General features: G+C 36.7%; 2 protein-coding genes and 1 pseudogene across 3 annotated transcripts; all 3 read right to left on the reverse strand.

Moving 5' to 3' along the window:
* Positions 1-5,710: 5,710 nt before the first annotated feature.
* On the reverse strand, positions 5,711-7,378 carry LOC120491667 (proteinase-activated receptor 2). Its single transcript, XM_039689634.2, has 2 exons — positions 7,118-7,378; positions 5,711-7,002 (listed from the first exon to the last, which is right to left on the reverse strand). Exons 1-2 carry the CDS (start codon positions 7,188-7,190, stop codon positions 5,915-5,917), a joined length of 1,161 nt encoding a protein of 386 aa, XP_039545568.2. The 5' UTR covers positions 7,191-7,378; the 3' UTR covers positions 5,711-5,914.
* Positions 7,379-8,477: 1,099 nt separating this feature from the next.
* On the reverse strand, positions 8,478-11,212 carry f2rl1.1 (F2R like trypsin receptor 1, tandem duplicate 1). 2 transcript variants are annotated; one of them, XM_039689709.2, is made up of 2 exons: positions 11,015-11,212; positions 8,478-10,323 (listed from the first exon to the last, which is right to left on the reverse strand). In XM_039689709.2, the coding sequence occupies exons 1-2, from the start codon at positions 11,079-11,081 to the stop codon at positions 9,257-9,259; spliced, it is 1,134 nt and encodes a 377-aa protein (XP_039545643.2). In that variant the 5' UTR covers positions 11,082-11,212; the 3' UTR covers positions 8,478-9,256. The 2 variants fall into 2 exon arrangements, with proteins under 2 accessions (XP_039545643.2, XP_039545642.2); XM_039689708.2 differs by having other exon boundaries at positions 8,478-10,329; positions 11,015-11,210.
* A 943-nt stretch (positions 11,213-12,155) lies between these two features.
* Positions 12,156-13,377, reverse strand: LOC120491718 (proteinase-activated receptor 1 pseudogene; annotated as a pseudogene).

A 13,377-nucleotide genomic window follows, 5' to 3' on the forward strand; every position in this document is an offset into this window, starting at 1 on the left:
TTGAACAATGAGATGCATAGATCACTCAAACTGACATTAAAATACCAAGAAATAAACTCACTTCTGATTAAAGCCTATATCTTAGAAGAAAGTATTAAAGTTTTCAGTTCATGGATCTGATTGGCTAATGCTACATTTTTGCAGTATTCTGTGGACATGCAAATGTTCTGTGTGCAACATCCAGATGACTTACTACATCTGCCAAAATTTGCAACACAGACGAGCACACTATAATGTATAATGTGTTTGACTTGAATGTTTTCATCTCTCTCTCTCTTTCTTGACTGCCAATAGTGGCTCATTTTAATAAAAACTGGATTAAGGATGCAAAATAACTATTTCCGGGATGAAAACTAGACCATGTGGTCATGAGATAACAGTGAAGCATATATACATTTTGAAACATATTGTTTCATATTGCTTATTTTACATAATAATATAATAAAATTGTAGGTACACAGTATACACTGTGCAGTAGGCCTACACAAGAATACATGACAAAACTAGCGCTGCACTTACAAGATATGTGCATTAGATGTCGCTGTGGTCAAAACTCTGCCATCATTTGACTTAAAGTCAGAAATAATTGTGGTCATACATAATAAAAGATCAAATTAAGAAACCGAGTACAAATCAGTGTTATTGAGTCTCATTGAGATACTATTATAGTTTTAATTCATATTTTGGATTAGATTTTATTTAATGTTTTCCTGTTTCAGTTAAATGTTAAGATTAAGATTTAGTAGTCTAATTTTGTTGTTTTTATATTTTATAAAATACAATTTAATTTCAGTTTTAGTTATTTAAGAATTCTTGCTTTGGCAACTAGCTGAAATAAAACAAGTTATATTAAAGATTTGATTTGACTTCAGTTAATGTTCTTTTTATTTCTTCTATTTATTATTTTTATAGATTTGGTTTTAGTTTTAAAAAACTACAGTACAACAACCCTGATACAAAGCACTGTCACTGTATTTTTAACCTCAATCAACTTTTTTTTTTAATTATTCCACATCATATCAAGGTAATTTGGTTGTTTACACTGTACCAGTGGGGTCAAAAAGACCACGCTAACATTTGATTATTATTTGTCTTTTACATTTTGAAATAGGTTCTTCTTTTTAAAAAAGAAAATATGAAAGAAAAATCACTTTAGTCATGGAATTGTTTTTAAATCAATCTCATATTTCTATCCTGCAGTATATGCTGCTGGCTCTATGCTGTAATAAACCCATATTTCTATGCTATAGTGTTAGTTATATAAGATAAAAGCATATACGTACACACACACACACACACACACACACACACGTTTATTGTGGAAAGACACATCATGATGGTCATATTCCAGGATGACAAAGCCTAGATTCATCAGACTCAAATGGTGTAAGAACGGCTGGGAGGAGCATGAAGAATAATTTCCACATAAATCGGCTCCTCTGAACCCAGACCTTAAATTCATTCAAGTTTTTGGGATGTGCTGGAGGAGACTTAGACTGCTGGACTCTTGCACTGACAATACAAGATCTTGACCAAAAATTTATGCATTTTTGTAAGGAAATAAATGTTGTGATGTTATTTCCTTCAAGAGGTGCATAATGTTGATATATAAATATATAAATGATGCACCAAAACACAATGCAAATACAGCTATATAAAGAGTGTGTGAAAGGTAAACTCTCCCAATTACGACTGGCAACAACAAACATGCTTCAACATGCTCATTGAACTGGTTTGACCAGTCACTGTGTTATACTACACAAGACACAAAGACATTCGCAGACTGATCCTATTTTCTAAATGTAGGCCAACACACACCTGCTAAGATTCAAGACCCCAACTCACACAGCTGTAAACAATAGATGATTGTGCATTGAGAGGTGACAGCAGCTGGCGGCTTGGTCTGAATAAAAAAATATATATATATGTTCATGATTTGTAATTGCAACATTTTTTTCTTTTGTTAAATCAACTTAAATAATTAATTTGGTTCAGATAACATAATATTTTGAGTTTCTGATGATTAAATCAATCTCCTTCATTCTATTAATTCAATTTTTCTTTTTCAATAAACTTAAAATTTGAAGGCAACCAGGTTACTTAATTTTTTAAGTTAAACCAACTTTTTTTTTTTTTACAGTGTAGCCGAATGAGAGACGATGAGACCATTGTATGATATTTACACAAAACTATATTCCAATAGTATCCCTCATTTTTAATTCAGGAAATGAACTGAGATGTAAACAGTCAAATCTGACTCATTATCACTCAAAGGTTATACCCTTTCTCTCACTCTTGGACTTTTGTTCTTCTCAGGAAAATGTAAGGTTGAATAACAGGTTGTCAGACACAGGGAGTGTGTAAAGAGTGAGTGCTGAGACATAGAAAGAGAGGACAGGGGGAGGGAGAGATGAGAGAAAGAGAAGTAACATATTCCTCTCTGCGCTGTCAGTGTTATGCAATAGGAAGTTCACTCGCTTTAAACACTGCTGGTCTCTTATAAACAGCATAGGCTAAAGTTCACAATCTTTCTGTCTTTTAAAAGAGCTAGTTTGGTTTTTACCTTAAAATACCTGTACAAGAAAACCTAAAAGTGGTTTTTGCTAAGGCAAGTGTCACTATTACTCATAGCTTCAAGTTCGAGATTTGAAATAGGCCTAAGTTAACTTGCATCCTACATTGTTTACACTACTGACTGAACTTCAGATTGTTTTGCTTAAGCTTTCTGAGGAAACGTTTGCTATTACAGCCTATAGTCATCCGATTTACAGTTGGTTACACACTCAATTTACACTGAACATATAGTGGTGTCAAGTTCTACATTAGCATACTCACATTTTCTGCACAGTATGTAATCCAAACCTATGTGAATTGTTCTCTTCAAACCAAACGTAAAATGGGAATAAACTATAGCCCATTGTTAAATTCAGACAAATTTTCATAATAGCATCTACATGACAGTGTCACTGAGTTTACCTTCACCCACAACATGCAAAAACATCCTTCTATCTCACAGACTAATAATTATTCCAATGATGCCAGCGAGAAACTGCACCCTAAATGGCAACAAACAAGACCAGTGTGGTATCCATAGCAACATCAAAAGACAAACACATCTCGACATGGCCAGGAAGCTGTGAAGTCAAGAATCAAGAATCTGTGTGTGTGTGTGAAATTGGATCATCGGAGAGAGAGACAGTGTGAGAAAAAGAGTGAGTGGAGGAGAGACAAACCGTTTGTGTATCTTATTTGAGAGTGTGTGGTTGGTCACAGCCCAGCCTGGAGGCTACATATATGACCAAACACAATTGTCACCTGAGACTGAGGGAAATGTAAATGAGTGAGATGAATTGACACTTTCTATTCTTCCTGGATTTGATGCTAACTGAGGCTGGTACAGTACATGGAAGTCAAGTCCATTTCAACCTTAGAGTGAAAAGGTAATGGTGAGATTTGAAAGCAAGAAATACAGTCACATTGCACAATATAAAGTCACAATTAGGGGGGAAAATTACATTATTGAGATATAAAGTCATTGTAAGATATATAAGACATACCACATTAATAATTTTATTCAGCAAGGGTGTATTAAATTGATTAATAGTACCTTGCAAAAGGTTTATATTTCAAATGAATCATCTCTTTTGAACTTTCTATTCATCAAAGGATATTTCACAAAAATATTAAGCAGCATAACTGTTTTCAAAATTAATTACTAGTGAGTAGCAAATCAGCATATTATGATTTCTGAAGGATCATGTGACGCTGAGAAATGATGCTGAAAATCCAGCTTTGATCACATGAATAAAATACATTTTTAAATATTTTACAACAAAATAAGTTATTTGAAACTGCAATAATATTACTGTTTTTTTTTTTTACTGTTTTTTGGTCACAAAAACGCGGCCTTATTTTACCGTCCCCAAACTTTTGAACAGTGTAAATTCATAATGATAATAAAAAAAGTGTGACTGAGAAAAAGTAATTTTAGAAATGGGCTAGTAGAAGAGTAGAAGCCAACTCAGGGCCAATAAAGAAGTTAATCGGTTTAATTTATTATTAGCTGGTATCATATTACTATTGCTGGTAATACTTGGTTTTAAACTTAATGTTTTTAACTGCAACAAAAATTAATAACTAAGAACTACAAGCTGAACAGTAGTGTGCAAGCAATTTTTGAAAAAATCTTACCCGAAAACCTCTCACCTGTGTGGATGATAAACATGTTTGAAATAAATGATATTACATTTTTTTTTATTTTTCCAAAAATAAGTCCAGAAATTCTCTTCCTTCCCTTAGAAAAAAATAAATAAATAAATAAATAAATAAATAATAAAAAAAATAATTCTGTGTTCAAGTTTAGATTGAAAAGGCTAAAGCTAGTTAAACAGGTTTGGAGGGTGTCTATTGACATACAGTTTCCTCAGAACATATTTGGTGTGATACATAGTTGACAATGTCGCATTATCACTGATTGAAGGAGCACATTGTGATTTCACAACAGCAACAGTTTCACAGATACAGTGAGAATGCCATCATAGAAATGCTCATAATCAAAACAGCAAAGAAAATAGTGTTTTTATATGATATAAATGATTTTATTAAAAAAAAATACTATTTAAATGATTTTACATTTAACAATTTACATGTATTTAGCAGATATTTTTATCCAAAGCAAATAAATGAGGCCCATTTTGTCTCAACAAAACAGTAACTAAAAGAGTTCAAACTTACAGCCTCAAAGATATCATCATGAAGTCTTAGATCACAAGGTTGGCTAGTTTCATAGATTGCGATGATAACAGTGTGTCATAGTTTCTAACAATGACATGTGACTCACCCACTCTTTGAAAATCTGGTTCCACAAAGGACTTTTTACATCAATAAAACCTTTACATTGGGCAAAAGGCTCTTTATAGTAGAAAAGGTTCTTTAGAATTTTCAAATGTTCTTTTCATTATAAAAAATGGTTCTGTTTACTGAAAGGTTCTGTGAAAACCCCCTTTTTGGACCCTTATTTTTAAGAGTGTAGACAAACATAGCATGCTCCACATTCAATTATTCATTTGGTAACTATTAATTCTGCAGGAAGCAAAACATTTCAAAGCAAACAAAAGATTTATTGAAAAGGCATTGTGCCTTGGGGGGTAAAACAGTCACAGCGGTTTTATTAGCTGCATTTTCTGGAAAGACGTATAGTGACATTTGATTTAAAAAAAAAAAGATTGTGATATATGATACGATAAACATCATGTGAAGGACTTGTGCAAAATAACTTTCACAGATGTACACAGAGCCAATCTCAAATTCAGAAATAAGAAAGGTTTGTTGCCAGAGATACCGCTGTTTTGTTTTAAACTATCAAATATGCATGAATTTAGGAACATAATTTAAACGTGCATCACACGTGGGGTGGCTGACCTAATTATATAATACAGTGAGGTATAAGAAGTGACACACTGGCAAGAATTGTTGCTAATCCGGTATTAACAGAAGAAATTCTGTCTGAATGACGAAGTTAAAACATACTTAATTTTTACAGCAGAGCATTTACACGTTCACGGGTTGACAAATTCACATTTAATATAATTTCACCTGGCCCATCTGAACAATATCAAATGTAACAACAGAACGACCTGGCTCAGATGCTTCAATTCAAGTTTTACGAAACTGCGTTGACTTCACAGCCCTGAGCTTTAGACTGAACATGTGATGAAGTAATAGGTTGTTCTGTTCAAACTCTTTCGGGCTCCTTCAGTTGTGGGTTTACAAAAGTCTGACAAGCTGAAACGAAATATCTTCACCGACACCTTCATGTGTTCTCAGACAGTTTATTCAGTGAAGAACACGAGATCCACGGTGTCAACGCTCGATACATAAACTCCTGTCTATCATGGCCCATGTCGACCCGCTCTCAGCAAGTGCTGCTCTCTGTGGGGCCTGTGCTGGAAGTGTAAGTGTTGTTCTTTTTCGAGTACTTCATGGAGCTGAACGACACCCTCATCCTGTCCACCGTACGACTGCTTCGACACAGCAGTGTGTTCTTGACGTGCTCCCTGAACTCGTCCGAGACGTAATAGTAGATGAAGGGGTCCAAGCAGCTGTTGAGGCTGGCCAGGCACAGCGTGGTGATGTATAAGCCATAGCTGTTATTGGCCCAGCTTTTTTCCTGGACAGAGTAGTGAAGCACTAGCATCACATTACTGGGGATGAAGCAGACCAGGAACGTTATGAGCACCGTGACAATGAGGACCACGGCTCGTTGGCGGGTTTTTCCGGCACTGCCCTCAACTGCAGAGCTCCCAAGCGAACGAAGGAGAAGAACGTACGCAACTATGATGACCAACATCGGGATGAAGAACACAAGACCTGCCATCACCATGAAATAATAATAGGGCAGCTGAACGTCCAGGAACATGTTATCCGTCACATAGTTCTCCTGACTGACAAAGTTGATGTCGTGGCAGGTGGTGATGTTGAGTTCTGTGGATTCAAATGTTTGCTTGTAGAGGTACAAAGGTGTAGTGCTGACCCATATGAAGATCCAGATACACACAGATACGATGACTGCAAACTTGTTGTTTTTCTTAAGCTGGGAGAGCGGATGAGCGCAGACCCAGTACCGCTGGACGCTTAGACAAGTGATGAAGAGGATGGAGCAGTACATGTTGCCGTAGAAGAAACCCACTAACACTTTGCACATCCCTTCCCCATAAGTCCAGTTATTTCCTTTCAAATGGTAAGCAATCTTGAGAGGCGTCCAGATAACAAACATCAGGTCAGCCAGCGCCAGGTTGCCCATGTAAATGGCAGAAGGGTGAATTTTCTTTGATCTGAACAGTAAGACCCATATCGCCATCGCGTTGCTTGGCAACCCCAATGCAAAAACGAATATGTAAATAATTGGCAGGAAAACGGTTGTGAGGCCGCTCTGTAGTATATCTTTAACGACCTCGTCAATGTCTGAACCCACCACTATTAAACTTCGCCCTCTGCTTCTATCTGAAACAAAACAAATTGATTCATATTAAAATGAGTGAATTACAAACAAACAAACAAACAAAAACATCAGAAAAATAACGTTAAATGAAAATATGGACGAATTAAAGCGACTCACTTATCTGCTGTGCCGAAGCAAAAATCACACAAGCGGAAAGAAACAGGATCCGGTAACTCGCGGAGATAGCCATTGTATTTTTTCAAACTTTTCGTTATTTCTCAAACTGAATAACAGCCTGCTCTTGAAGCGAAGTATGAACTCTGTGTTCCTCTCCGTAAAATGTTTTTAGTCGACCTGAAAGAAGGAAGGACACACCTAAACCATCAGAGGACACAAAGCAGGTCGAGCTTCCACCTGCATGACGTCACACGCTTGACGCATTCCAGTCAGATCCTGTAGCGCGTGAGTTTCGGGTTTTGATCGAAATCAACACGCGAGCTACGTGTGGGAGGAGAGAGAGAGACCACGAATGTGTTGTGGGTCATTTGAAACTTTTTCAGTTTTAACAATAACAGCTGCGTATTTAGGCCTACTTGTTATTCTTTATAGGAACATACTTAATGTTCTTTTAACTCAAGCTGGTCATCATACATTAGCTTATTTTGTCCATTCCTCACAAGACGGATGTGGCAGAAGGGTATAATAAACAATAAAATGAAAACAGACGTACAAAAAGGGACAATACACTAAGAATAATACAAATAAACAATGCATAATCACATAATAATAAATTTACAATAAACACAGCAAGTCAATACACAATAGAGTCAATGCACAGAATCATTTTTATTTGATCTAAATGACATTAAAAACTTGCATTGTCATTGTACCTAAAAACAATTTAGAAACAAATTAATTGAAATAAAGGTGAAATAAAATATTCAACAAAAAAAAAACCTAAATCATAGAAATGTTGCCTTGTCAACTACAGTAATATAATAAACTAATAATGATATACTAGCACTGAAATAAAAAAATAAATAGATAAAAGTAATTAAAAAACATTATATGGAAATATTAGAACAAATTACGAAAACTAAAATAACACTGAACACAAGTCAGATATATTAATCTTCATAAAAACATTATGGCATATACAAGACAAAAACTAAAATGTACTGAGGTTCATTTTAAAAAAAATACCTATTTGATAAAGTTGTAGCTACAACTGATAAATCAGATATTTATTAAATACAAATAATATAAATAACCCTATGATTTCAAGGTCACAAAGGCTCTGGATTTTATTCATTTTAGGTAATTATTCTTATATATTATGTTCAACCACTCAATCAATGGTTTATTTTTAAATAATTTCTTGCCATTGTACCTCCATATATTGAATGATGTGTGCAAATAGATTTTATGATTTAACTGGTCATATAAAAAGTTGTGTCATGGACTTTGGCCATTTTCTACCTGCTGTCTGTCTTGTTAAGAGGACAAGACCAACGCACACACAGAGCAAATCACAGGGAACATGACAAGACAAATTTATTGATAAAAACATTGACAATTCTTTAAAAAAAATACAAAATAAACTCATTCAAAAAAACAACATTCAAACAAATGTGCTTTGAAAACAAGTGGTTGCAAGAGTGTGCAAAGAGACAAAAAATGTCAAGAGAACATTGTGTATATGGTGCTGCCATTTCAGCATTCAGTGCTTTAGAACAAATCTGGACAAGGTTATTTTTGCTGGTCATACACTCACACATCACAGAACACATTTACATTCTTATAGAGCTGCTCATACACACATTTGGACAGGAATATATGCAAAATGGTTTCTGTAACAGGTGCTCCAAATCTACTTTTCTACCAAGTTTTTTCAGTCAGCTTCCAGTTAACTTCCACAGAACTGGATTAAAAGGTCATTTGAGAGAAGATTCTGAGAAATCCCACAACACAGAGAAACCTAAGGCAACCTGTATCTAGTGATGCAATGGAAAACATGATAACAATGCTGCCTTCAACATTTCCAGAATGACGAGGTCATCAATCAGAAGGACAATTTGGAGTTCCAAGAAGTGCTTGTATGAAACCCCTATGGTATTTTTACATATGGGTGAGAATTCATGGAGAGGTTTACTAATTGCTTGAATTACATGTGAAATGTCAACTAAACTAAACCTGTCCCTCCAGCCCTTACAACATTTAACATAATATAATAACAAGAGCTCATGCAGTTTTCAAGAGGTATTGTAGAGCATATCACAGATTTATAAAACAGTTTATGGTTTTCATACATCATTCTTAGTATGAAGTACTCTGCGTGTTTGAAGTATCTGACGTGTAGGTACTCTGTTTCTTTGAATACTTCAGTGCGCTGAAGGAAACTCGCATCCTCTGCGCGGTGCGCTCGCTGCGACAAAGAAACATGTTTCTGACACGTTCTCGAAACTCATCTGAGATGAAATAATACACAAACGGGTCGACGCAGCTGTTCAGGCTGGCCAGGCATAGCGTGCTGATGTAGAAGCCATAGCCGCTGTCATGTACTCCCAAATAGAGCAGGGAGTAATGCACCAGAACCATGATGTTACTGGGGGTGAAACACAGCAGGAACATCACCAGCACCGTGACGATGAGGATGACAGCCTTCCTCCGCTTCTCAACGATGTTAGCGTCTGTCATCGAGCTCTTCAAGGCACGTAGCATCAGTACATATGCCACTATATTTACTGTGCAGGGAACTACAAATCCCACAATTCCCATAGTCAGGAAGTAGATAGAAGGGTAAAGTGATTGGCTAGGACGAGTGACGTCATGGCAAGTGACAATATTAAGGTTGGTGACCTTCACAGTCTGATCATAAAGATAAAGAGGCACTGTAACAACCCACACAACCAGCCACACACACACAGACACACCTGCCGCCAATTTGTTGTTCCTTTTCTGCTGGGAAAGAGGATGTACTATGGCCCAATACCTCTGGACACTAATACACGCAATGAAAGCAGTTGAACAATACATGTTCCCATAGAAAAAGCCCACCAGCACTTTGCACAGAGCTTCTCCGTAGATCCAGTGATTCCCGTTAAAATGGTACGCGATTTTAAGAGGAAGCCAGATTATGAACATTAAGTCCGCCAGTGCAAGATTGGCCATGAAAATGGATGAGGGATGTTTCTTCTTCGTCCTAAAGAGGAACACCCAGATGGCCAAAGCATTGGCTGGCAAGCCCACAATGAAGACAATGATGTACACCACTGGGAAGAAGATCTGGGTGAGCTTGCTGTTCAGTACATCTACAGCAGTGGAAGTCACCGATACACCCTCCTCAGTTTCATCACCAGTAAAGCCTCTGTCCGTGTTAGAATCTAGATCTAGATAGATAGATAGATAGATAGATAGATAGATAGATAGATAGATAGATAGATAGATAGATAGATAGATTTATTCCAGATGCATCACTTCAGAGCTTAAATGATTCATACTAGACACAAATATTCATCATGGTCTGCATGAAACAGCACGTAAGCTACATTATGAAATCTGTCTGCTGTAAAGGAACAAATGTCTGCTGTGATCCACACTAGTATTACTCATCATAGCCAAGGCTAAACATTAGCGGAAGAAAACATGCATTAAAAAACTTATTGTTCCACATATACTTCATAAGCATGCTTAAACAATGTGAAATCAAACTTTTCATACCTGCCTTCACAGCAAAAAAAAAAAAAAAAAAAAAAGTAGGCTAACAATAAAACAAAAACACAAAAATTGTACTAGACATGTAGGAAATTAATGCGGGAAAAAATTAATACTCTAAACCTGATGTAGATTTACACAAACCGAGAAAGTGAAAAAGCGTTAGGCTACATTTTGTGCCCCGCTCTCTAGGCTAGGCTATACTTAAAAAATATATATTTTTAGACAAATCAGAAAGTAAAAGCTCATAAATATGTACATAACCAGTATAAGTTGTTATCAGAATAAACAAATAAAACGTTTTCATAAATGAAAGGGTTGAGTTGAGACACGCTTCGTGGTAAACAAACACATTCTTACCTTGACTCGACAGGTTCACGCTGATTAACAGAAGCACGGCGTAAATCCAGGTCAATGGGCGAGCCATTGTCCGGCGAAATTGACTTGAAAGACTGTAGTTAGTTGAGTTTGACTGTTTTCATCTGGAATGAAAACAGAATCAGCTCTTTATAGACATGTTCCTCAAAGTCATGCGACCTTACCTGGGACACGCCCTTCAGAGCGACGCATTTGATTTACACATGTGGACGGTTTTAAATGTAGCCTATGTTTCAGTTACATCTGGTTACATGCTGCAAATACATAACTTTAATGTAGCCTACCTGAAATGTCCTAAACCAAAATATGCTCTTCCTTTCTATGAGCTATAACCCTTTATAACCATTGATCCCAGTTTTTCTCCTCACGAGTCGCTCGCCAGAAATCTTTCAGAAGATGCAACAATTCAAAGACTCTTAAGAATGTATAGAATAAGTAAATATATAAGTATAAGTGATGACTGTCTATTAAGGTGGGTAAGTGAATTCCATACAAACAATCATAGGCCTAGGCTTATTATTACTTATAGCCTACTAAACAACGTTCAAAATGGTTTCTGCAAAACACTATTGCCATTATTGTCTCTATCCATACCATTTAATTAACTAAGTGTCATCTTGAAAATGTATAAGAACCTTTTGAACATAATTTTTGTATATTTTGGACGAATTTAGACGGTATCAAAACAGCATTATGTAGGCTAGTCTGCTAGGTGTATGCCTTGGGTTGGGTGGACATATGGATAAACACCGCCACCTAGAGGATTGCTTAATCACATCTTCCGCGTGTCATATAAAAATAAAAATAAATGTTTCAAAGAAATAAACGATCAAGTGCTATTACAGTTATTATTCATATTATTGTGGTATCACACAAATTCATAGATATATAGATACACAGATCTTTAATTGGCACAGCATGACGTTATATTAAATATAGTCTATCCATGTTAGAATGCATTAATCTATTCATGCAAAGCCACTGAATACATACACTTTATTATTACTGACAAATGAATACATTGTGGATACATTTGAATGAATGAATACTTGTTAAATGCAGAGCTCACCTATTTTTTGTTGTTGTTGTTGTTAAATGCAGAGCTCACCTTTGATATCCAGATCTAATTTTAGTTGATTTCGTTTTTTCCTGATTAAGAAAATTTATTTTTCTATATTTTGACAATTTACATTTTTCAAAATGTAATTTTTGTTTTAAATTTCAAAATGTCTAATTTCATTGAATTATAATATTCAGATTTCCTGGCATCACAATCATTTGTTTGCTATTTTTGCCTGCCTACATCTCAAAATAGAGCAGATTTTCTGTCTGTACTGAGACGAGCCATAGTAGTACAGTAGAGGGTCCAGGAAAACACTTGCACTCCCCAAACACACAGTCAACAGGTAAGCCGGATAGGTATCCACTCCTCTGTTTCCTCCGGTAGCTAAACAAATACAGTGATACAACAGGATGCCATTGGATGGTGCAAAACACACCACAAACTCCATCAGCACGGCAGTAGCCATAACCACTGCTCTTCTATTCTTGTAAGAAGAGGATGTCGTTAAATGAGTAGGTTTGACACTGAGCACATAAATGATGGTCGAGTAGCTCAGTAAGATGACGACCAGTGGCAAGAAGAAGTAGATGCAGGGAAGGATGGAGAAAAGGTACAAGTAAAACAGCATTGAGTAGTCATTTTTTTGCAGCACATCAAAGCAGGTGACCCCCACCCTGTTAACAGTGACCGTTTGTCTCACTGAGAGAAGTGGCACCGTCCCAGTGAGCGCCAGCAGCCAGACCAGCACACACACACACTTGGCTTTCCTCGCACTCCTCCAGGTTAGAGAGGCGATGGGAAGCGCTACGGCCAGCAGTCTGTCCACACTCATGCACATCATCAGCAGTATGGAGCAGTACATGTTGCAGTAGTAAGCAGCACTGAGCACACGACACGCCACCTCACCGAACACCCAATTTGAAGCGTTCAGCTGGTAGTGGATCTTCAGAGGCAGCAGCAGGGTGAAGAGCAGGTCCACACACGCAAGGTGAGACATGAAGATCACGGCTGGTTTCTTCACTCGAATCTTACAGGTGAACGTCACCAAGGCCAAAGCGTTCAGGGGCAAACTAATGAGGACGACCAAGATGTAGAACGAGGGCATGACGCGTGTGACCATCAAGCCTTTAAAGAGCAGAACTGCCTCTTCTGGTATGTCCAATGTTCCAGAGAATAGAATAGTTTGGTTTTTGTATGGATCTGCTCCTAGTTTATTTCCTGTCAACTTTGTCACAGGGTTCTGATTTGTCTGGTTAAGTAAGCCAAATGGAAAAGACTCCAT

This window comes from Pimephales promelas, chromosome 19 (assembly GCF_988280905.1).
Source record: "Pimephales promelas chromosome 19, fPimPro1.hap1.1, whole genome shotgun sequence".
NCBI classification, from domain to species: domain Eukaryota; kingdom Metazoa; phylum Chordata; class Actinopteri; order Cypriniformes; family Leuciscidae; genus Pimephales; species Pimephales promelas.